The sequence below is a fragment of the Myodes glareolus genome, chromosome 12 (genome assembly GCF_982192425.1).
Source record: "Myodes glareolus chromosome 12, mMyoGla1.1, whole genome shotgun sequence".
Lineage (NCBI taxonomy): Eukaryota > Metazoa > Chordata > Mammalia > Rodentia > Cricetidae > Myodes > Myodes glareolus.
The window spans coordinates 26657269-26682299 of NC_142037.1; the positions used below are offsets into that span (position 1 = coordinate 26657269).

Genomic DNA, 25031 nt, shown 5'->3' on the forward strand with positions numbered 1-25031 from the left:
AGAGTGAGCAAAACCGTCACTCCCAGTCTAGGTGGGCTACTTAAAAGCGAGGCAGAAAGAATTCGGTTGTTATAATAGCACGTCCTTAGAAAACCACACAATAATGCATCTTTCTCCTCTTAGTAATATCATGGCTGACTGAATGTTGGCTCCATTGATCATTGAAACCATCTAGTAGGTTTGAGATTTTATCGGAATAGTTATGAATATGAAGTAAAGCAAGATAAAAGACTAACACAATAAAACTGGCATTGGCAAGTCAATCCCAATTCTATAAAATAACCATAAATGTACAATACACACTAACTGCACTTGTGAGCCTTCAAAATTTTCTTTTAAAATTTGACTACTGACAAAAGTCCTTTTCCCCCCCTCTGCTTAAATTTTGTCATAGCAAACAAATCTATTCAGGACATTCTACTCAACTTAAATTTGATATAACCAGGGAAGTAATGCATGCTAGTTAGGAAATGGGCAACATTTAGCCCAGGACTTAGAGAATGGCTAGTTCTAGTCCTTTCCTTTGTTAGCCTCTAGACTCTAGCTTATATCTTCATCTTAGATGAGCCCTTACTGCACTGCATCTTCTCTCACAGGAGCTGCTATGGGAACGTGTTGGAGACTGAAGTCGGTGCCATATGGGCTGTGCCGTCAGTTACCTACTGTGTTAATCTGGGCAAGCTGGCTGACCTTAACAGTCCTGCATCCCTTTCTTTATAAAGCAGGGATGATTAAAAGAAAAAACTGGTTCAACTGGGTATTTTGAGAATTAGAGCGAACATGCTTATAAAGATGCTCCCAACCTGCCTTGTACATCTTGCTCACTTAATTATCTACTTCATTGCTGCTGACATTTTCTGCTACACAATTATCCCCTTGGTTCATTTGCATTCTGACTCCTAGTGTTTTTCTGAAATTAGTAGATGCTCAATTAAGTGTTGAGCTCAGAGAAGGTAAAGCTATGATAAAGGGAATATTAGTAGTAAGATGTGAGGTGGGAGCAACCTCTGTATACGTCATAAAAGAAATAAAGGGCACTGTTGACTGCTGATAGCAAAGTTCTTAGTCTCAGTGAGAGAGGCAGTGGAGAGGATACACAGAGGATCGATGCTGATAATGGGAATTGGAAGCCTTTGTGCTAGGAGAAGGGGTTTGTAACGGAAGTAACGAATTCAGAAAGCTACCATACCAAATTAAATTGTAAGGGTGTTGGTAGAGGGTATTGAAGAGTTTCAACCATCTGCTGGTGGAGAGAGTCATGGTTGTAGGTCACATTTGGAAGTTATTTGTGGGCATGACCTACAGTTCTATGCATACTTCAAGTTCAGAAATTAACTAGTAAAAAGATTCTTGTTACCTTTATCTATTATTGTTCATTAGGAAGTAATTTCGCCAAAATGTAAGTGGATGCAAGCAATCCAGCCAGCTATCCAGCTCCATAAAATGGCACTTCCTAAAGGGTTGGCTCTTCAGAAATGTGACTACATTTGAGTGAAAGGGTCCTGGAGACAATGATTGTGTAGCTCTTGATGCTCTTCATAAAGACACATGGAAAATGATAACTGTGCTTTAGAGTACTTGATGCTCTTCTTAGAGACGCATGGAAAATGATAACCGTACTTTGGAGTGCTTGATGCTCTTCTTAGGGACATGGAAAATGGTAACCATGGTTTGGAGCACTTGATGATCTTCATAGAGACTCATGGGAAATGATAACCATGCTTTGGAGCACTTGATGATCTTCATAGAGACGCATGGAAAATGATAACCATGGTTTGGAGCACTTGATGATCTTCATAGAGACTCATGGGAAATGATAGCGGTGCTTTGGAGTGCTTGATGCTCTTCATAGAGACGCATGGAAAATGGTAACCATGCATGCTTTGGAGCACTTGATGCTCTTGGAGAGGCCTGGAGTTGGATTCCGGTATCCATATCAAGCATCTCGCAGTTGCCCGTGTCTTGAGGGGATCTGACACCATCTTCTGGCCTCTGTAAACACCCACACATGTGGCATATGCACACATTCACATTGTTTTTAAGTAAGTAAGTATTTTAATAAAAAAATGATAACCACGAGATAGAGAAACTTTTAGAACTAAACCTTCTAGAGAAAATACGATATCTTTTACACAATTTGCTATGAGAGAGCAGCCGGTTTATGTATTCACTTCCTACATATTAGTTAAGACCAGGAAAAGTAAGATTGCTACAAGGAAGAGGACAGCCTGAAAACCAGATGTAAACTGCCCCTCTGTTAGGAGACCAGTAGACAGAGGGCTGAATAAAGTAGTGGACTATATAATTGGTTGAGGTGTGAAAAGAATTTAAACAGAAAGAAATATCAAAAAAAGGAAATTTTAACAACTTTGATACAGAAATTAGAAAAGCACCAATAGTGTCTCAGGGTTTGAGAGTGTACTTTCTCTGACGTGATTATTAGTTTTGCTATTTTCTTAATAGACTATAAGTTAATGTTAGTTATATGCCTTTAAAAATTCTTCTATATAGTCACAACACAGTCTCATGTTTAGCCTCTTTCTGTTCTAATCCCTAGGATTTGCAAATGCGGGTAGGTTCCTGGTTTTGCTACAGCCCACTCTCCCGTTCCTGGCCATACACATAAATTCACTGTCAAAGCACATAGAACTTCCTCAGAAAATAATGTTTGTCTGGCTTACCACTGCTTTTTCTCTGATAAGCAAAATGATGTGTGTATATATATAAATGCTGGTGTCTTGCTATATGTGTGTGTGTGTGTGTTTTATATATAATATTCAGAAAATATTACCATGATTCCATTTTCTGGTTGCTAGGATGAGTATGATGCATGTAATTAAAACTTGCCCCTGGGCTGGGGTTATAGGTCAGGGTAGTGTTTGTCCCAGCTTGTGCAAGGTACTGCATTCCCTCCTCACCTTTTGAGTTCTTTTATAGTAACAGTGTATGGACAAAGAACAGAAAGCATACAGACTGTAGCATTGATGTCCATTGTTTATGTTGTAGGTGCTGTCGGCACTAAATAGAATGCAGAAGGCGCAAAACTGGATGTTTAGCAAGCCTGTTGTCTACTTCAGGGAAGAGAATTGGTTAGGGATTCACATCAGCCAAAAGAAGCCTCTGGTGGCCTTGAATGTGAAGAGATTTAAGCAGCCAGAATTCATTTTTTTTTTTTCCATTTTGGTTTGTGTAACAGGAAGAGCAGGCTGCTTGTGTCGTCCCGGCCGCCTGGCTATCTTACACCCGAAAGAATCACACAGAAACTGTATTCATTTAAACATTGCCTGGCCCATTAGCTCTAGTTTCTTATTGGCTAATTCTTATGTCTTAATTTAACCCATATCTATTAATCTGTGTGTTGCCACATAACTGTGGCTTACTGGCAAGATTCTAACCAGCGTCCGTCTCAGGCAGGAGATCCATGGCATCTCTCTGTCTGCCCTTCTTCCCAGCGCTCAGTTCTGTCTACTCCGCCTACCTAAATTTTGTCCTATCAACTAGGCCAAGGCAGTTTCTTTATTCATTATCCAATGAAAGCAACACAGAAACAGAAGGAATTCCTGCACCAGGTTTGAGTCAGCAGTCACTGTCTATCGCCTGTGTGTCAGGATAAATCCCAGCATTGGTGCTGGATATGAAAAGTAGGTGGTGTGTCCTGGAGGATGCATAGCCCAGTGAAAAGGATACTGTAGGAAAGCAGTGTGAGGTGAAAGCAGCACAATATCATGTGAAGGCTCCACATGGGCGCCAGTGTTGTCAACTGCGTGTCGCAGTCTGCCCAGCACAAGGCCCATCCGTGTGTAGGAAGATAACATGGCAACTCGAGGCTGAATGCCTTGAGTGGAGCAGCAAGCGTAGGATGTTTCAGCACTGCCCTCCCGCTGTTGGGAAGGCTCAGCCCTAAGACCTGAGAGACGCCAGCACCAGCAGCGTGTGGCTGTGCTTGTCCTTTCTGCACGGTGCTAGTCACAGTTGTGTGAGCAGAGCAGAGCAGAACATCTGTCTTCTCCACTCTCTTCCTCGCCATGGTGACAGTGGCCTTCTGCTCCTGCAGAGAACAGTGCTCACTGGTTCCTCCTGTGGCCTCTGTCAGTGTTGTCTAAGAGACCTGCCTGCAGCCACTGTCTCCCATTTGTGCTCTGTGTCACTTCCCGCCATGGCAGTGACTTTACACATTGGTGAATGTCATGTTCCCATTGAAAGCAACTTCCCTCCAATTAGTCTTAATTGGTATTTTAACTCAGTGCCTAAAAATGTAGGGACTTAGTTGATATTTGTTAAATGAGTAATATAAACTTTGGGGGCTGTGAGATCTCATTTACTCTTTAAAGGTAATTCTAGAGGTAGCTGAGTTTGGCAATGATACTGAAAAACTTTTTAAATTATTATTTCTTTTTCTTTTAGAAAAATGACGTGGGATCAGTAGAGAAACTTTCTCTGCGTAAACAGCGGTTCATGCTGTTTTCCTCCCTGGAGCATGAGGGAGAGTATTACATGACGCCCCGGGACTTCCTCTTCTCAGTCATGTTTGAGCAGGTGGAGCGTGAGTGACTTCTTTTTTTTTTTTTTTTTTTGTAAACTTAAACATGAGTATTGAAAACCCTGTTTTCAAGATTAGTGACAGCTTTTTTGAATTTGAATTATCACCATTCTGTTTTGTGTATGTTATTGTTATGATATGACAGTTGTAAACTTTAATGTGTATCTATCTTAGAAGTAGTTGTTTTGTTTGGGTTTTTTAAATGAAAAAAAAGTGTGTTTTTAAGCTGCCACTAAAAAGATTATTTAATAATTTGGATATTATTAGTTTTTGGTGGAATTGAGGTTTTAAATTGAGAGGGAAAAAAACTAGACTAATTATTAAGGAAAGCCATATATCACTTATTATGTTATTATGCTGTAAGTAGAAAAATTCTGAAAAAAAAACATAACCGAAAATTAAAATAACAAAGGACAATGACTTTATAAACGGTAAGCTCACAATTATCCCAAGATGGCAGAAACCCCAGGTGTACCTGGTTCCTGGCTCACCCCAACAGACTGTGTGTGCCACAGTGCTGTGAACCTTCTCGTGCTGACACAATGTAACAAAATACTGGCTTCTCAGTAAGTAAGCTAATGGACAGGAGAAGTGTGAGGACAGCGGTGTGGGGCAGTCAGCAGGGTGGAGTGCACAGGGAAGGGCTGAGCAGGGCAAAAGCAGGTGAACACCATCAGGAATCCTGGGCACAGGAAGTCCCCCAGTCACTGGAGACGGAGAGCTTGGGCATTTCTTGGAGATCACATTGAAGAATAAATAAGGGCTAAATTGTACAAAAGATCTCAGCGACAGCTCACCCACTCAAGGAATGTTTACTTGGCAGGGCTATGTGGACTTCATCTTGAGGAAACAATGAAGGTTTGGAGATTAGAAAATAAAGTAATAAAAGTGTGCTTAGGTTATTTTAATAAAGCCCCATGGAATGAAATTTAGCAGTATGTGTCAAAACTTTTAAAATGTTGACCTACATTGATATAGTAAGATACTAAGCAAAGACTTAACAGATAGTTTGGGTCACATGTGGTGGTGCATGTCTTTAATCCCAGCTCTCAGGAGGCAGAGGCAAGCGAATCTCCATGAGTTCAAGGCCAGGCTGGTCTACAGAGTGAGTTCCAGGACAGCTAGGACTACATAGTTGAGACCCTATCTCAACCAAACAAGTAAATAAATAATAATTTAACCTCTGACATGAACAGAACTTGGACATTATCACTCCTGTCCTCACAACAGAAAAAAAAAGGTTAAAAACTATAAAAGCAGCAACCCAAGTCCATCAAGGGTCCCAGACTTAAGGTCCCTGGGTACTCTGACCTAAAACTAGAGACAGGTAGATCCACGGGGTCAGTCAGGGTTTGCTCAGATAAGAAGTCACCCAAAATCTGCCAGGACTTTATGTCAGAAATAGTTTAAGAATAATTAATTAGCCGCTAGAATCTGAGTATAGACCTACTTGAGGGATTAAAACTCCTGAAGAGGAGCAGTTCATGTGGCTTGAATGGTAAGAGCGCTCAGTTCTTCAGTCCTTCAAAGCCATGTGGAGTAGAAGGAAAAAACCAACTCCACAGAGTTGTCCCTTGAGCCCCACATGTATGCCATGGCATTTGCTGGCGCACACATACACTAATAATAATAATAGTTTTAAGATTTATTTTTAATTAGGTATGGGTTTGTGCTCCTGAGTGCAGATTCCCCAAAGACTGGAAGTCTGGGGTTCCTGGAGCAAGGGTCATACTGTTTTCAGCTGCCCGGCCTAGGTGTAGGGACATGAACTTGAGGAAATGGCTCAGCAGCTAAAAGCTTTTGTTGTGCTTTTAGAAGACCCAGGTTCAATTTCTCAGCATCCACATGGTGACTCACAACTCTCTGTAATTCCTATTTCAGAGGATCCAGTACCCTCTTCTGACCTCCACAGGCACCAAGTACACACGTGATATACATTGTAGGCAGAACACTCACACACACACACACACACACACACACACACACCTTTAAAAAAAAAAACAAAAAACTACCCCTCACTGACAATTCTAGTTCTATGAAATAGAAACTCATTCTAGACTGTTATAGCCAAACAGAGTTTGCTCTCATAAAAGATGAAAATCTTATGAGAATCAATAGATTTCGCTGAGGGTGCTGTTCTGCTCAGCTGCACCCTGCTGAGCCGTCTGTCAATTACTAATAGGTGTATGAGTCTCCGGTGGTTCACGTGTACATCATTTCTCCTTTTGGCAGTGTGTGTATCTGTGTGTGTCTCCCTGAGATAAACATTTCTTAAATAAGACAAAGTGCCAACCAAAAGAACAAGATTCACCCTTATTAAAATAGAACTTTATTCATCAAAAGTTGCCTTAAAGAAATTGAAACAACAAACCCAAAACTGGCAGGATTTATTTATAACACACAGAATGAACAAGAGTTAACATGTACATATGAAGCTACAATTTTAAAAAAGTATGCACACGGAAGAGTGAAGGTCAGGTCATCTCAGAGTATGCCAAGTGACATGGTAATTACTTTAGAGTGACATCACTGAAGAAACTGTCACTACAGAAAGGGCCATTTGGCCTGTCTTTCCCTACATGCAACAAGCCATAAAGATTCTTTTGAGAGGGACATCCTTCACAAAGCAAAGCCAGAAAAACAGCCTTGATCACCAGACTGGTGACTGCGGTAATTCATCACAGCCCCAATTAACAAGTTCTTTGAAGTAACCTTTAGCTTCCATTAGCTTCTACCGCTGCCCCGCCCCGTATCTCTTAACGACATCCCTAGGATATAGCTTAGTGGAGAGATCCATTTGTCCTGTCTGTCTTTCCTAAATTGATTGTTGTCTAAATATCAAAGCATCTTGGCTTTGGTTGTTTCTTCAAGCTCCACTTTCTTGTGAGGCTTTCCTCATACATGTCAACTTAATAAAACAGATTTCTTTATCGACTCATTAGATCCCACCGAAGAGCCCTCCTAAGGGCTAAAGGAACTTACTTACCTGGGATGTGTGAGGCCCTAGCTCCCATCCCTAGAACTGCTCAAGACGACTAAGCAGGGAAGAGTGCTCTCCTCTCTTGATCTTTTTCTCTTGATCTTTTTCTGTACAGCTATTAAAAAGTGGAAGAAATAGATATTCACAGAAGAGAAAACAAGAAAATGAACATAAATTCTTCCCTTGTTTGTAACTGTAGTGGGATAAAATTCTACACCTCTTATATTGGCAGGTATCACAACAAAGTTTGAGGAGGCTGTAAATCAGAGGTGGAGAGCTCCAAGAACTTTTATACACTCTTGGTTGGAAATGGAAAGCTCCATCTGCTTTGGAAAACAACTTGTAACTGCCTTGCAAAATTAAACATTATAGAATTTTCTACCAACATTCACATTCCTAGGTGTATATACTCTATAGCCAGTAGGAACACTTGCTGGTGTGTCATAGGTATCCAAAAGAGTGTCTATAGCAGCAGCCTTGGGTTAGCAGGAAAGCTAGAAACCATCCACATGTCCACCGGTGAGAGAGTGGATAAAGCAGGGTGTGCTCACAATGGGGAATTCTGTTCATAAGAGTGAGTAAACTTAGTATCTGTTATAGCAGCATAAAGAACACATAAATCCACTGCTCACTGAAACTGGTAGAAAAATGAGGAATCACAGTTACAGTCTCTGGAAATGTGTCTGAGGTGTTATAGGAAATTTAGAAATGCCTATTCAAGTTAAGCTGCTAAGATTGATGAGAAAGTGTTCAAGTCTAGAGTGCTTTAACTAAGACTGGCATTCTCCCTGCCTGTTGCAACTCAATGAGACGGAAACTGGTTCTAGCCTACGACGCAGGAACACAGCTCTGAGGGCTATTGGGAGGAGCGGTGCTCTAGGCTTTACTTTAGAACTTTGCTCCTGCCCTGCCCCTGGAGCCGGAATGCTGTGGGGCGGCTGAAGGGTGGGAGCACCCTCTCCCACCCAGTCAGTCCTTATTTGCTTATTTGTAGAGTGGACTGGAGTCTCTGCCTTTCATTCTCTTCCACCAGGAACACTGGAGATCTGGCTGCTCTTGTTATGGCTTGAAAGGCAGAGGGGATCCAGAAGAGATGAAGACCCAGGGTTCACTTGCTGGAGAAAGAACAGCACCCTTGTCCTTCTGTCTGGCTACGGAACTCTGGCCTGAGTGATAGCAATAGGTTAAGTAAAAAACTTCTGGTCTCCTCATTTTTAACATAAAATGGAGATTTTCAGGCACTCTCAGAAACAGGCACAGGTGGGTCAGCTAGACACACTAGACTAGACATGCCTGTAATTGGAACACACTGGAAGTTGAGGCTGGAAGATTGCTAGTGTGAGGCCAGCTAAGATCCACAGGAAGCAAAATCCTGTTTCCAAAAAAACAATAAACAAGTTGGTGTAGGTTGTGGTAAGAGGTAGTTGAGCTGTCAGAGATAGATTCAGGCCAACCTACATGCTGACTGCTCTGCCTAACAACACTTGGGAAGGAGACAAAACTGGGGTGGGGGAGCTTTCCAGAGGTCATAACAAATATTAACCACCCACAGTGGGGATTATTCCTTCATGGGAACCTAAATTCAAAAGATGATCTCTAGAGCAGTGTGTGTCTAGGGTTCTCATCAAGTCAGCAGGGCCAGATTGTCTGGATTCAGCACCCTAGTGAGCTGCTCCGAAGGAACTCAACAACTCCCAAACCGTCCCATGCCTCACTGGGGCGTTCCCTCAGGTTTTAGCACTGTTAGAGGGCAGGGTGAGACATAGTCTTTACTAAAGACTGTCTGACCAGACACTATGCACATTCACAAGCAGTAAGTGAGCCATGGAGAAGGAGCCAGATTCCCACATGTGTCATCTGAATTGTCCCAGACCCAACAGCAGAAGCCGAAATACAAAGAAACAAGACCTGTGACTGAACAGAAGCGTGCAAGAGAAATTGCTTGTGGAGCAATCAGATAACAGATTTAACAGAAAAAGACATCAAAATAGCCCCTAAAATATGTTCAAAGAACTACAGTAAACTATGATTAAAGACTGTGACATTTCTACTTTTATTATTCTTTGGAATGCGGTTAAACCATCAGAAGGCACCGAGCCAAATCAAGACTTCAGTAATTTTGCAAGCCAAATAATACATCCTTTATGCATATGATGTTTCATCTTCATTTTTCATCGTGGATAAGATAATCTTGGTTACATTCCTACAGATCACGTTGAACAGCAAAACAAAGATAAACTGAGCCAAACCACTGACCCGTGGTCTCTGGGTAAATGAAATGATGCAAAGCAATCTAAGATTTATTAGATTTTAAACTCATTTACCTGGTATTATCTTTTTGGCCTTTTGTTACTGGTGTGCTTAATTAATACAATTGATGAGGCTTATGTAAGCATTCTGCATAGCTCCCCAGATAGACACTGGCAGCTCCTTTCCTGGTCCCTGCAGGCTTGGGTCTCTGCTGTGTGCTCTGCATGCAGCACAGGCTCTCTGGCCAGAACACCATCTCCCCTTTTAAATTCTGTCTTGCTGCACTCCCTTCCAGGGACATTTTTTACACCGTTCACAGCCCATGCTACTAATTGTCCTAATTTTACAGTCAAATTTCAAAATTTGCATCTTTAGCAACAACTAATTAATTATCCTCAACTTCCCTGCTACCCAGGGTGTCTATTCTCTGCCCTCATAAAAATGTCTCACATCCACTGTTCTGTCATTCCAAGGCCCCCTTCTCCTCTGTCCTGCAGCCACAGGGTTTGTGACTTTGTCACTCTGATAACTACTTGATAATATCCCTTTTATTGAAACTGCTGGGAAGTCACACACAGATTGGAGCCACTAAATTCAACCTCACCTAGATCCTCCAAGTCATTTGTGTTGTATGCCAGTTCGCTTTCTCTAGCTTTCTTCATCAGCTTGCCCAAATTCCTCAATTTCTCAGCCTCACTGTTGATCACATCCACAGATTTCACCTGTTTCTAAGTGAGCAAGTAGAGGCTGAAAGTCAAGGAACCATTTAGAGTGCTCTCGGGCCGCGTTAGCTAGAGCCACTTACCTCTCCCCACCTTGCCTACCTCCCTCCCTGTTTGCAGGAGGGGTGCTTCTCCCCTTCAGCTAGTAGAAATGTGACCAACACAAGAGTTTGGGGGGGGGGGTTGTTTATTTAGTTTTGTTTTTCAAAACAGGGTTTCTCGATATAATAGCTCTGGCTGTCCTGGAGCTCACTCTGTAGACCAGGCTGGCCTCGAACTCACAGAGAGCTGTCTGCTTCTGCCTCCTGAGCATTGGGATTAAAGGTGTGCGCCACCACACCTGTTGGGAAGAGTTTTACCATTGGACTGAGAGGATGGTCGAGATAGAGGAGAGGGTTCTTCTAGGACAAAGGCCCTGAGAGGACAAGGGTGAGGAGCATGGTGGAAGCTGGAATTAACCAGCCCTTGGAAAGGCCCTCACAGCATCAGGAAAGGTAGTTATCATCCCTGTTTCTGCTCTCATGAGTGAGAAAGCAGTTTCAAGCTGTAAGAAAGGGAAGAATGTCAGAGGCTTGCAGAGGTAGCCTTAGTAGTAAGAGATAATGAATTAAAAAGACAGTGTGTTTGCCAGTAGCCTTATTAAAGTTTCGTGTGGGGCCAGCTATCAGTTGCTCAAGAAATCTGAGCAAGAGGCACAGAAGTGACCCATCACTCCCTTGTTTCTGTTCCAGTCTCTCTGTGCTCGTGCGTTTTTAATCAAGCACCCTTGAGGTGCTTCCTCCCATCGGTTAAGTGAGAAGTATTGAACATATGTGAGGTGACTTACTACAGAATGTGTCACTGTGCTAGGCCACAGGGTAGTACATGGAGTCGCGTGGATGGAAGCGGTCTCACTGTTGCTGGGTTAGCGCCAAAGCCTCCTGACTTGTTTCTAGATCCACAGAGTAGTAGTATCTGCTTCAGAGTGTTGTGGGGTTGGTGAATTAGAGAGCGTGAGAAAAAAGTCTGTCCATTTTAAAAACGGAAGCTGTTCAATCTGTAGAGTAGAAAATGCAGTCAGCCAGAATCAGATGCCTGCCACCTAGTAGTTACCAGCATTATTAGCACGCGTCTTTTTTGGCCTGTAAATTTTTTTACAGAGACAGGATTCACATGCCGTAAGGTTTACCCTTTAAAATACACCCTTTTCCTTACAGATGTAAGACCTTGCGTTGTCTGCTGTGTACGTCATAACCAGCCTCTTCTGTTTAATGCCAGAGCAGTTTCCCTCTGTCATTGCTGCTTGAAAAAATGTTGACTGTTCCATTAGTATGCTATAATTTAATTATATGGGAGCATTTACATTTCCTACGGTTATTTTACTAATATGAATATTTTGTAGTGAGTATAGTTTTTTATGTCTTTGCTTAACTGATTCTAAAATAATTTTCTGAACTTGTAATCATGAAATACAAACACTAAGACTTCTTAAGAGTATTATTAATTTGTCTGCTAAGACAAAGAATCTGATAATTTCTGTTTCCTGCCTAACTGGGAATTTTCTCATCAACTTTCAATAATAAATGTTTTATTTCATTACATTTATCAAGAAGTACTATGTTGTAATATGTTTTTCTCTTTTGGCTTTTGGGGGGCCCACCACCCAGCTCCCAAATAAATCCCACCTGGAGGCTCATTCTTAGTTATGAATGCCTGGCTCTAGCGTGGCTTGTTTTTTTGTCAGTTTTTCTTAAATTATCTTTTGCCTCTAGGCTTTCACCTTTCTCTTCTTCTGTATGCCTTTCTCTACTTTCTCTACGGCTTGCTGCATAGCTGGGCAGGTGGGCCCTGATATCCTCCTCTCCTTGTTCTCTTTCTGTTGTTCCACCTTCTCTCGTTTCTCCTTTTATACTCTCTGCCCGCTGCCCCGCCTATCCTTGCTTCTGCCTCGCTATTGGCCCGTCATCCCCTTATTAGGACCATCAGGTGTTTTAGGCAGGCAAAGAATCACAGCTTCACAGTTAATCAAATGCAGCGTAAACAAAAGTAACACACCTGAAAATAATATTCTACAACTCACTATTTTTTTAGATTTCAAGAGCAAAATTTTACCCTAGAGTAATAAAAATGGACAGAGAACATCACACCCTTTCTGAGTAACATGTTTAGTGCACGGAGCAGTGAGTCACAGATGGCATGTCCATGTCTGCCTGTTAAGAAACTTGATCATGTTCGCCCCCCTTCCTTTGCTCTTCTTCCCCCACGCCGTCCTCTTCCTTTCTTTTATGTCTTTTTATTAAGATTCTGCTTGTGAAAGAAAATGTGTTTGTCTTCTGAGCCTGCTCTAATTCATCTAATATGATGATCTCCAGGTCCTCCCATTTTCCTGCAAGTGACACAACTTCTTTACGGCTGAGTAAAGTGTCATTGTATATCTGGAGCATGCTTCCTTTTCCTTTTAGCTAGCGTGGACACCTAAGCTGCTTCTGTACCGAATGCGGTGTTGAACATGGAAATTCCAGTTCTCAAAGCACAGGAGGATGCTAAAGCCACTGTTCAAAAATGTACTCAGCTGTGAAGCCAGCGCTCTATGGAGTCTTGTACCCCTTACTCCAGCCAAACAGAAATCAGAATTCTCAGGGCATTTGAGGATGGTACAAGAGTAGCCAGTTTCATCATCGCTCGGTAGATGACATTTTCACTCTGGCTTTTTTGAAAATACACAAGCACATGCACACACCCTTGAGATGGTGCCCAACAAGGATATTCTTGGTTGTCACTCTGTAAGGTGACAAATAACTCAAAACTTCCTTATCCCCTGATGCATCACCATCCCATCCCCAACTGAGGATTGGCTGCATGGCCTGCTTTAAAAACAGGCGTCCTTTGTAATCTTTGGGGCAGACTGTACCTCCCCCGAGATGCGGGAATGTTCCCACCCTGTTCTCCTAAGTTCTGCAGACATTTCTCCTGCTCGCATTGTGCTTTGTTGTTGCACCCACTGATGCCTCTCAGGCTGCAGAAAAAGCCATCAGACACACGTGATGTCTGTTTTACTTTCGTGTTTATGTCAGTGGGAAACTGCAAGGAAAGCTCATTTCTCAGTATCAGTTTTTACTGTTTTGGAATATGACAGTATAGAGGTGTTAACCCAGAAGACTTCCTTAGTGCCCACAGCATTCCAGCCCCTTCTCTTTGACAGTTGAAGCATTTCATTCAGTTCCCACATTAATTCTATCGTGTTTATAAAGCAGAGGCTGGTACCAGATCTTGCCTCTGTGCTCCTGTGACTGCTGAGTGATGTGGTAGACATAGACCCCTTCCTGGCACATCAGGCCACAGATGAGCCTAGTGCTTATAACACCCACTCCTCTGTTCCACGACCATCCTATATACAGATGAACAGATTTTGTAATTACTATGAAATGACCAATGTTTCTATTTTAATTTTTATTTACAACAACCAAATGCCTTTATAATCATATGCTACTGATGAATCAGTTCTGTGAAGACGAGTCCATAGTTCCATTACTGTCTTCACTTGGGTCAGGTTGTCCAGTATCTGATTGAGATACTGGCAGTATTATGAGCTAAATCATCTTGTTTATTTATATGTATGTTGAGGATAGTACTACATTCAAAAGCCTAGGACCTGGGAGTGGGAGTGGAATTCTATGAAAATTAATTTCACACCTTCATGCAAAGCACTCACCTACACAGTTAAGCAGATATGAGGTCTCCCTTCTTCGGGAGTTTCTATAGTTTACTTCTTGCCTTAATTCTGGTAGTATATTATCATTCATGACTTTACTGTTGCACTGTTCAGTGCTATTTCTCTGACACCGAATGTTAATGGGTTGGCCATTTGACAGTCTGACGTCCAGCTCTAAGCTAACAGACGTTACCTAACTCATTAAGTTTCAAATAGATTTTTTTTAAAGCACATGACTTTTTTTAAACTTCAAAAGAGGCTTCTAACTATCACATATTAGAAGCCACCTCAGATCCTCGATTCCCTCAGCTTCCCACTGCCAGTTATTGCCACCTCACAGGCTTCCAAACAGAGTGCAATCTTTTTTCAAACTGGGAGAACTAAAAATAAATATACATGGTAATGAAATTTGTAGTATAAGCTTTAAGAAAAAAATGTTAGGAGACCAAGCGTGGTGTCACACACCAAGGCAGGAAGGTCACCAGTCTGAGGCCAGCCATGATGGCACACACCAAGGCAAGAGGGTCACCAGTCTGAGGCCAGCCTGAGCTATATAGCAAGACTACCCTTCAAGAAATAAAAAGAAAAACATTATGATAAATTTGAATTATGATCAATTTCTTTTAAGTTAATATTTTGAATTTTAATTAAAAGTGATAAAACTGCCTCCATAATTATATGCATAATTAAGCTGTTATATTAAGAATTAAAATAGTCCTGGGTATGTTGCCACACAAACTCATGAAATAAGACAAAAGAATGGCTTATCTCAGGTGTACCTGTACTACAAAGCAAGTTCCAGGACAGTGAAGACTATATAACATATAGTTATATGTTTATATAGTTATATGTGTAAAAAGCAATCAAAAAGTTAAAATATATGTATTGCACCATTTTCTAGAGAAAGTAATCATCATTATATTAGTAATTTTATACACACTTTACAGACACTTAGAGTTGCAGGTTATATAGTAACTTACATGCTATGATGGACTTTCACTCACAGGCACATAATGCTCAGCGAAAAACCAGGATAGTAACATGAAACCTCCCAGGTAAGATTGTAGATGTTTCTACGCCTGTACAGTAATGTTCATCACTAGGTTTGAGACAGACAACATTTTTTATTTCAATGAATTTGGAGAGCCCACGTAAGGAGCCAGATATAGCACAGTGGCATACATCTGTAATCCCAGCACTTCTGCAGTGAGATTTGAGGTGGAGACCAAGAGCCACCCAGAAGAAACCCACAGGCCAGCTAGGCTAGAGTGCACACCAGAGCAGAAACATGTGAGACCTGCCTCCTAAGCAAGGTGATGGGAAGGGGCTCTTGAAAGTTATCCTCCGATCACCCCGCATGTAGTGTGACATGCACACACCAACATTCACAAAATAATAAGAATAGTAAAGTTTTTAAGAAGCTTGAAAGCCTGAAAGAGCTTCAGGTTTCTATTGTGTAATAAGACACTGTGAAGAGCGACTGGGACATTCTTGGTCGCCCCTCTAACTGGGCTGGACAGTGGTATACTTAAGAGATGGCTCTAGATCGGAACAGGGCAGCTTTCCAAAACTACCCTATTGAAGTGACCTCTTTGAATCAGTGAAACCAAAACACTGACTTTAAAAAACAAAGGACCCATGTGGCACAGATCGATGCACAGTGCCCTCAGAATAAAGACTGTAAGATTCACGTGTGTGAGAGAGACTGAGAATGGGCCTTGCAGAAAACTACAGTATCATTGTATTCACATTCAGAATTCTTTGGCTCCTGATTTTACAATAGAGATACTGACTAAAGTCGCCAGCTTTATTTCTTACCTAGATTGAGTTGTTCGTTTTAGAAATGATTTTCTTCCCTACTGCAGTCTGAGTTTAGAGAAATGTGAGTGCTAAGTCATGGTTCTCCTTTGTTGTAGGTAAAACACTAGTCAAGAAGCTGGCGAGGAAGGTAAGACATGCTGGGGCTTTGTGTGTGTGTTTGGGGGGACCTGGAAAATGAACTTGTATACCTTAAACTGAAAGATTTTCACTTGTGTGTTTGTCCTAAGGATATCGAGGATGTACTATCAGGAATCAAAACAGCACGCTGTGGATCAACTTTTTTTAGAGACCTGGGTGATAAAGGTAATTTTCAATCATTGTTAAATTTCTATGTATATATTTAACTAAGTAGTGTTAGATAATTAAACTGGGATATTTGTGCCATGTGATTTTTTTTTGGTTGGAATAAATTTATTTCATCTGTCTGTAAGCAAGGTGTTTAATAGTTATGGCACTTTTTAAATGCATATTAAATCAGATGAGTTAAACTGTATCCCAGATGTAACAAAGTGCCAGGAAAGAAATGGACAAATCAGCAACAAGATTTGTTTTTAAATGTGTACATTATGCACAATGCCCAAACAATAGAAGCAAATACTAGAATGTCCCTAAAGTAGTGCCATTCGAAAGAAAACCCATCTCGCAATAGCAACAGTTTATTTTAACAATAGTATGGCACAGGATACATATGAAAAAATACATCACAAGACAGCCAAGTCCACAATGATGCAACTTCGTATAAAAACCTAAGTTGCAAATAAAAATTGGTCCTATGAAAAATAAACTGGAGACACTCCAGATCGTTATGTTGGGAACCTAAAATCCATAAGGGCAGCCTTTTACAATTTTACTCAAGAAGAGTAAAATTGGTGTGCAAAGACAAGAAGTCTGAGCTACTGCAATGACAGAATGTCCCTAGGAATCTGATCGGTATGGTTATTGTAGTAAGGTCATGGGAGGAAGTGCCTTTGCTCTTGACAGTTACACTTTCATATCCTATAGACACTACAGAGTCTGTGTCAAGTGCAATCATAGTATTAAAAGCAAATCACCACAGCTCTCGATAGCTCATCGACAAAGGAAGTTAAATAAACCAGGCACTATACAAGAGAATGGAAAAACCAAATACCTCATGTTTGAAGGGAGGGAATGAGAAAAGAGTGATGTAAAGACATATGCACTTTTTCCTCCCAACCATGCGCTACAAAAGGAAGACTAAATGAGCCAAGTAAATGCTCAAAGTACTGAAAAGACATTGATTGAATTAGAGATTGTACAACCCACACAACCTGCTTGATATTAACTTATTTTAGTAATCAGTATCCCATTAATTAATTCCTAAGACAAAGTGATGCCCAATTTGGCATGCCCCCTTTCCCCAATTTCAAGATATCATGCATATCATTATTGTGCTGCAATTATAATGCCAGATAAAGGTTGGTTACACACAGTGGTTAACATCCAAAGACCCTTTGGGAATCATGACATTAGAAAATAGATAAAGAAAAATGAGCTACCATCTACATACAGTCTGGTAGTGCTGTCATTGTAATTGGGGTGGTGATGAAGACATTTGGTAGATAGAAGGGAGAGGCTGCTTACACATCAGACCTCCTAAGGTATAAAGAGAGTTCATACACTTTGTTGTTAAGTGAGGCTCCATGGACACCTTCCTTTCCCATGACTATAACCAGTGCTCTACCAGCTCTGCTAACAGCATCATTGAATGTTGGCTCCCCACCTTGACTCTTTGTCCGGATATTCACTGTGCAGTCACCATCAACGTATAGGCTATCTCTGATCACTGAACACTTCTTTGCACCAAGAGTCAAGCTGTTGGTAAAGAAACCTTCCCGGCCTTTTCCTACAGTCATATCTATTTCTGCTGGTGTGATACTCTGGAAGACGCCCCCAGCCGTGGCTGTCCAGACGTATTTGGCGTCGCAGTAGCCGACAATGGCGGCCTCCTGGAAGCAGCCATCGCCCATCAGGTTATCCACATAGCTCTGCCAGACAGCCATCTTCGAGCCCTTTGCACTGCCCTTTGCACTGCAGCGGGGACGGCAGGAGCAGAGCGTGCCATGTGATTTAACCAGTGTTTCATGGCATAATAAATGGTTGAGAGATAACTTTCTCAAGTTTTTTTAAGCAATAAAAATACATTATTTCACATCGGTGAGTAAGTCCTAGAGAAGGATTGAGGGAAAGTGGAGAGAAAGGAGATGAGGCCTGTGTGGACATTAAGGAGTCCTGTACAAAGAAATAAAAAGGCCAGACAAAATGAGCAGAGGAAAACCATGAGAATGCTTCCAGGGGCTGAGAGAACATGGTAAAGAGGAGAGGTAGGCCAGGCATGCAGATGCACACTGAAGTCCTAGCCTTGGAAGGCTATATCTTGATGCCAGAGTTTGTCAAAAGATTTTCCCACACTGACTGAAATGTTGTAACTTCAGTCCCTGAGTCTGCAGCACATCTCTTAATTTACACACATTGAACATCCTTGCCTTCCTGGATACAACCAACATGGCCATAATGTTTATGCTCCTTATTGCATTCTTAAATTTAATATGCAAATTATTGTGACTTTTTGTCTTCTGTTGCTGCTGTGCACTTATGTGGTTTTGATATCAGGGCTAATACCAGCTTCTCACAATGAGTTTTGCAGTTTTCCTATCTTTCTGCTTCATGGAGTAGTTTGAAGAGTGTTGGTGTTGCCTATTCCTGGTATGTTTGGTAGAATAAGGGAAAGAATCTGGTCTTGGTGTGCTGTTGTGAGGCCCTTACTGCCTCTGTCTCATTGCTTGCTATAGATCTGTCTAAATTAATTCTATCTTCTTGATTTAACTTTGGTAGGGAACCTGTTTCTGTGAATTCATGTCTTCTAGTGTTTTTGGAATGTAGATTTTTCAAGGTAGTCCTTCAAATGATCCTTTGGATTTTGTTGGTATCTGTTGTAATGTGCTAGTTTCATATTTAATTTGATTGATCCTCTCCTCCCTCTCTTTTAATTTTTTGACCAATAGTTTTTCTATCTTGTTTATTTTCTAAAAACCTACTTCATTTCATTAAGTTTTTGTATTGTTCTTTTAGTGTCCAGCTCATTTCTATCCTCATATTTCTTACTATCTACTGCTTTGGGCTTTGTCTTGTTCTTGTTTTTCTAACACTTTTAGATGCACCTTTAAGTAACTCAAATTTTTCAGTGAAGTTGCACATGGAGACCTGAAGGTAACCTCTGGTGCCCTCCTCAAGAATACTGTCCACCTCTGTGAGACAGGATTTCTCATTGGCCTGGAGCTCACCAATTAGTCTAGACAGCCAGCCAACCCAGGAGGCCTCTTGTTACCACCTCCTCAGTGCTGTGTTTACAGCATTGTTGGGGGTGGAAGGAGGGCATTCGTTCGTTACTGGTCACCCAGCCTGGAAATAATCACACAGAAACTGTATTAATTACAACACTGCTTGGCCAATTAGCTCAGGCTAATTAACCTATAATTCTTGTCTTTGGTAGCCACGTGGCTTGGTACCTGTCATTATTGAGGCATTTTCATCTTGCTTCCCCTGCATCTGGGTGACAACTGCAGACTGAGCCTTTCCTCTTCTCAGAATTCTTCTATTCTGGTCACCCCACCTATGCTTCCTGCCTGGCTACTGACCAATCAGTGATTTACTAAACCAATACAAGTGACAAATCTTGGGATTTTATGTGGTTGCTGGTGATCAAACCCAGGTCCTCATACTTGCAAAGGAGGTGCATTATTGACTTGAGCCATTCCCAGCCCTACTGTGGTTTCCTAACATAGCAGTCATAGTTAGAAACTCTACAGATGTCTTACCTGTGCCCCAAAGGTTCTGATGAGTTGTGCTTCCACTTTTAAGAAAGTCGTCATTTTCTTCCCTTGTTTCTTCAGTGACCCCAGTGACTTGTTACCTAAGAGTACATCGTACAGTACAGAAATGCTTGTATAGTTTCTATAGGTTCTTGTGCTGTTGATTTCTACTCTTATTGCACTTTGATCTGAAGAGATACAATGAATTCTTTCACTTCTTTCTTATTTGTTCAGACTTGCTTTATGGCCTCTGATGTGACCTACTTCAGAGAAGTACTTAGAAGAATGTTGGCTAGAGTACTGTGTAACTGTCTTATTTGACCTATGATGCTTGAAATTCAATAAAGAATCTTCGTAGTTAATTTGTTCTTGCAGATAACCAGGGTTCAGTTCCCAGCACCCATCCATAGCTCCAGTTCCAGGGGATCCAGTACCCTTTGCTGACTTCTGAGGGCCTCAGGAATGCAAGTTGTACACATACATTCATACACATAAATACACATAGACAAAACACTCATACACATAAAATTTTTAAAATACTGGAAAAAGACAAAATAGTAATAAAAAGAAAAATATAAAGGAAAGGAAAATGGCAATAACAAAAGATAAAGCGTCAGAGACGCTCTTTCTGAGTACTATAGGACTGGTGTCTGCAGTGGGTGTGTCAGGGGCACTGTCATGTGATCTTGTAGATTTGTGTCTAGCTATGATTCATGCTGGTATGAGCCTGATCTAGACAAGGGTTAGAAGTCAGCCAGGGCAGTCTTCACTTGGGTCGCTTCCTTTGAAGTATAGGGGCCCTCTGCTGGCCACAGTTAGCTCTGCAGAGATTTTCCCATCCTCCTGAGATTTCGTTGTTATTCTGAAGAGCCTCATACTGGAGGGCACCTCCCAAGTGTGTTGAGCATAAGGAAAGAAAACACGGCCTGAGATCTTTACAGACAGACCTATTTTCTTCACCTTCAAACCCACTACATATTGAACACCCTGCTGGAGGGCTACAGCTGTGGACAGGTAGTTCCCTAGAGGTTCAGAATCCATAGTCTTTACAACAGAATCCTTGAGGTTGACCTACCCACTGATGTCAAGCTTAGGGCTGTCAGACTCCAGCGTTATTCTCAGTTAATGAGATCTGCCCCTAGCCACCAAGAGCAGAACTTCCTCCTTTATACTTCACTGGCCAGCCCCAGCCTACAGCTACAGAGTCCTTGGTTTGTAATTATCCTTGTGTTCAGGCCCCAAGGTTCCTGGTCAAAATGGTGGTGAGGAGTGCCACCATGGAACTGCTCCCACTGTGGAGCACGCCTTCTCACCGGAGCCTGAACTGGGTTGAAGTTTCTGAGAACTGTGGGCTTATGCTGTGAGCAGTATTGCAGTCCCTTCACCACAACCACCAGCATTTCCTTCTGGATGGGCTCCTGCTCCCCACCCCGCGCCCTGGGGCTAGACTGCCTGAGCTTGCGGCTGAGTCGCCTGTGGTTTCCCCAAGTCATCCTCCCACTCCTTTGTGGTTTCTAGTGCTGGTCCCTCTCCCTCTGGAATCCAGTCTGCTCTGTTTGATCCTGGCTCTTCTCTACCGTTCACATAAACCAGCTGCTAGCCCACCATTTTTGTCCTGAGTACTTGATGCTTAGAGTGACATAGGTCAGTGAAGGGTGCGATATGAAGCCATTTTTGAGAAATGGTTGTCATTGTGAAAATTAAATGAAACCTAGTTGATAGGCCTGGGCATGAGCAGAGGAGTTAGGAGGAGGAAGCTGGGGGGGGGGGACAGATAGTTGAGGGCATGTTAGTTATGATGGAGAGATGTGAGCATATTTCTTATTGGTGAGAGAAAAGGGAGCAGAGTTTAAGCACAGCAAATCCTAGAACATAGAAGAAGAGGGATTGTTTGAAAGCCAGAGGGAAAGGCCATCTTGCCACTGGCTGCTGGCTTTTCTGTTGCGCCGGGAGGGAAGCGTGACAGGTGGCTCCCATCTATGTACTGTGTGGGTAGCAGGGCTTGAGGAGCAGCCTGGACAAAGCAGAATAGTGGAGAAAGGAGTAGGGGGGAAGAGTCCATGGTAAGAAAATGGAATGAACTGATCGAGAAGCAAAATAACTGTGAGGAGCTTCAAGCAGAGATGTGGTTCATGAAGAATAGAGCCACTGGTCAGCTGTGTGCTCACCCTGCATTTTCATGGAGCATCAGAATGCTACAGTTGAATTAAGTTAGGGCTATGTTGGGCAAGTAGAGGATAGTCCTGGAGGAAGCCATTAATATTGACTACTGAAGAAGTTTGACTAATTGTACATGGACCCTAAGTAGGATGGTAAAAAAGGAAGTCAAGTAGGAAGGGAGGTGAAGAGAAGAACGTTTAAAAGTCAAGAGAAAGCTGTCAATGAAGTTAGAAAGCATACATGGTGGGGAAAGAATGGGTGGTTTGAAAAATAAACATTTAGGAATCTTCAAATTAGCTCTAGGGGTATGGTTTACTGGTAGAGCTCCTGGCTAATGTGTGAGGCACTGTGTTTGATTCCCAGGTCCACAAAATAAATACATGTATACACATTATTTACTCTAGTAAATATTAATCAGTAGCTGCTTGTGTCAAGTTCTGTTCATCCCTCAGAGTGTCAGTGTATAGTAGGCAGCAGAGATTCCATTACGTTGCTAATACTGAATTACCCAGTGATCTTTACCCTGTAGTGTCCCTATTGCAGCAGTTCTCAATCCGTAGGTTGTGCAAAGGTCGCATATCAGATATTTACATTATGATTCATAAATAGAAAAATTACAGTTAGGAAGTAGAAACAGAATAACTTTATGGTTGGGGTCACCACAGCATGAGGAAGGTTGAGAACCTCTTCCCTATTGTATCCCTCTCCAACCATGCACCAGAATAAACCCATGTGCTTTAGAGGTAACAGTCTCCTACAGTTTTCATATTGGGAGTTTGTAGGAATGTGTGTGTTCTGAGTCAGCAGACTTGGTTTTCCTGTGCTTGTGACCAGAGGATGCAGGGCAAGATAAACTCTGGCACTCATGCTATCTTCATTTTCAGTTATCTCCACAGGGATCCCAGAGTCAGGTGCCTTAACTAATAACAAAGTCTAGTCATCGCAGACAAAAAAAAATTGAGGAAGAATTTAGCAGGGATTTTGCTTGCTTGTTTTTATTTTCTGTTGAAATCTGTATTTCAGAGAAAGAAGGAAAGATTCACCTGTACTTCACTGCCAATGTTAATAAAACTGTGTAAAGAACAATTTAACATACTCCATATAAGATCTATCAGAATTTATAACATAGCCAACAAAAGGTAGAATATTCTTGAGATAAAATTTACTATGCTTTAGAAAGAAAAGTAAATTATAAGTTATGCTTATTCTGAATTTTTAAACTGAGCTAGATTATCAATATCACACTTGCCTCAAGGATGTTCTGACTATAAACTACAAGACACATTGTTGAAAGATATAAATATCCCCATGGAAGAGCGATAGCCCAGGCTCCTTGGGAAATACAGTTCTCAGAATGCTGTTACTGAACATACTGTGTTTGAGTGTGGTTCCAACTTTAAAATATTTCTGGAAGTGTAGAAACTGTTCACTCATTGCTCCTAGTGGCCCCTAAAGATCCTTTATCAAACTTTAAAGGTAAGTTTTTATGAATCGCTCTCTCTCTCTCTCTCCTTCTCTGTTTCTGTCTCTTTTTTTGCTTTGTTTTGTTTTTCGAGACAGAGTTTCTCTGTGTAACAGTCTTGGAACTCACTTTGTAGACCAGGCTGGCCTCGAACTCATGAGATCCACCTGCTTCTACTTCCCGAGTGCTGGGATTAAAGGTATGTGCCACCACTACCCAGCCTTTAAAGGTAAATTTTTAAAAACATTCCCCTGTTTGTGCTGGGCATAGCTTAGTGATTGAGAACACCGACTACTCTTGCAGAGGACTCAAGTTCAATTGCCAGCACCATGCGGCGGCTCACAACTGTCTGAACTCATCTTTATGGTGCGCAGACATATGCAGGCAGAACACCAATACACATAAAAATAAATTAATTAATACTTTTCTCTGTGTATCATGCAGCTTTGAAACTGCCACTTAGCAGCATTCAGTTTCCCATCAAAGTAACAGGCGCTAAGCTGTTCTCCCGTGGGTGCCCTTAGATGTGGGGCTCTCTTGAAGCACTTTCTGAGGCCGCTAGGAGGCGCTGCAGGGCTCTCTGTTGTCTGTAATGCGTCTGGAGCACAAGCAGCAGTTTTTACACTTCTCTACTGTGTTTACTTAAGTCAGTGTTTCAGAGAAGACGCTGGAATTTTCCTTTTCAAAAACTGTCTATGCTTAAAGGACATTTACCTGTGTTTAAAGACAAGAAAGGTCTCCATTGGCACCGAGCCCAGGACAGTCTAGAAGTTGCTACTCCAGCCCCCACTCTATTCCTTTGAAATACAGAAAAACACTATTTTTCCCCTTTTTTTAAGGCCGCCAAGGGATGAAATGCTTTGATCCTCAGACTAACGTTAGAGCACTTCTGCCAAGAACAGAACATGACAAACACAGAATTTATTTTCCCTTCATGTAAACACTGAAGAGTCTTCAGAAAGAGGTATCCATAGACGGACTACATGTCCACACTCTGAGAAAACACAGCTACTCCAAAATCAAGGAAATAGAGAGCTGGTGAGGACAGGAAGCCAGCACCCAGCCTTTGAATATTTTTACCTGGGAGGCTTTGAAGTGATATGATATGTAAGATTTGTATCTGTGATTATAGATAAAATTTATAATAATATATAACTAAGAGTCTGTGTGATTTTATCTGTTGTTGAGTTCTTCATGATAAAGTGTGTTCAGTTGTAAGTTGTGCATTTTGCTAGTATACCAAGCTTCTGACCAAAAGACAAATGGTTAACTCCTCCAACAGCCATTCTTGTTAAAGTCAGACCTTCATTTACTGTTGCTCCTCATTGCACCAACCTAAAACCCGTCACTACGCTAACAAGAAAGTTTATTTAATGACCAGATACGGAACTAGCCCTAAAGCTACCTGGATTTGGAGCTCAGACCAGTACCCATTTTTCAAGCCTTCCAGTTAAATATAGGCTCTCAGGCTCTGGACGCTGTCTTGTCTCAATTTCATTCCCTTTGCCCATGTCCTCATAGTCCTAATTAGAACCCTCCCATCATCGAGTCCACACAAAAGAAGTCAGTGATCCA

General features: G+C 41.7%; 1 protein-coding gene and 1 pseudogene across 1 annotated transcript in view; one reads left to right on the forward strand and one right to left on the reverse strand.

Annotated features, from left to right (window-relative positions):
- Nucleotides 1-2566: 2566 nt before the first annotated feature.
- Nucleotides 2567-25031, forward strand: part of LOC148120230 (calcium uptake protein 2, mitochondrial-like) — a 43466-nt gene continuing 21001 nt past the window's right edge. Inside the window, exons 1-5 of the mRNA XM_087911856.1 lie at nt 2567-2572; nt 3007-3135; nt 4405-4543; nt 16100-16131; nt 16232-16307. Coding sequence (XP_087767982.1) covers nt 2567-2572; nt 3007-3135; nt 4405-4543; nt 16100-16131; nt 16232-16307 — 382 coding nt within the window. The remainder of the gene's footprint in view (nt 2573-3006; nt 3136-4404; nt 4544-16099; nt 16132-16231; nt 16308-25031) is intronic.
- On the reverse strand, nt 17603-18078 carry LOC148120231 (profilin-2 pseudogene; annotated as a pseudogene).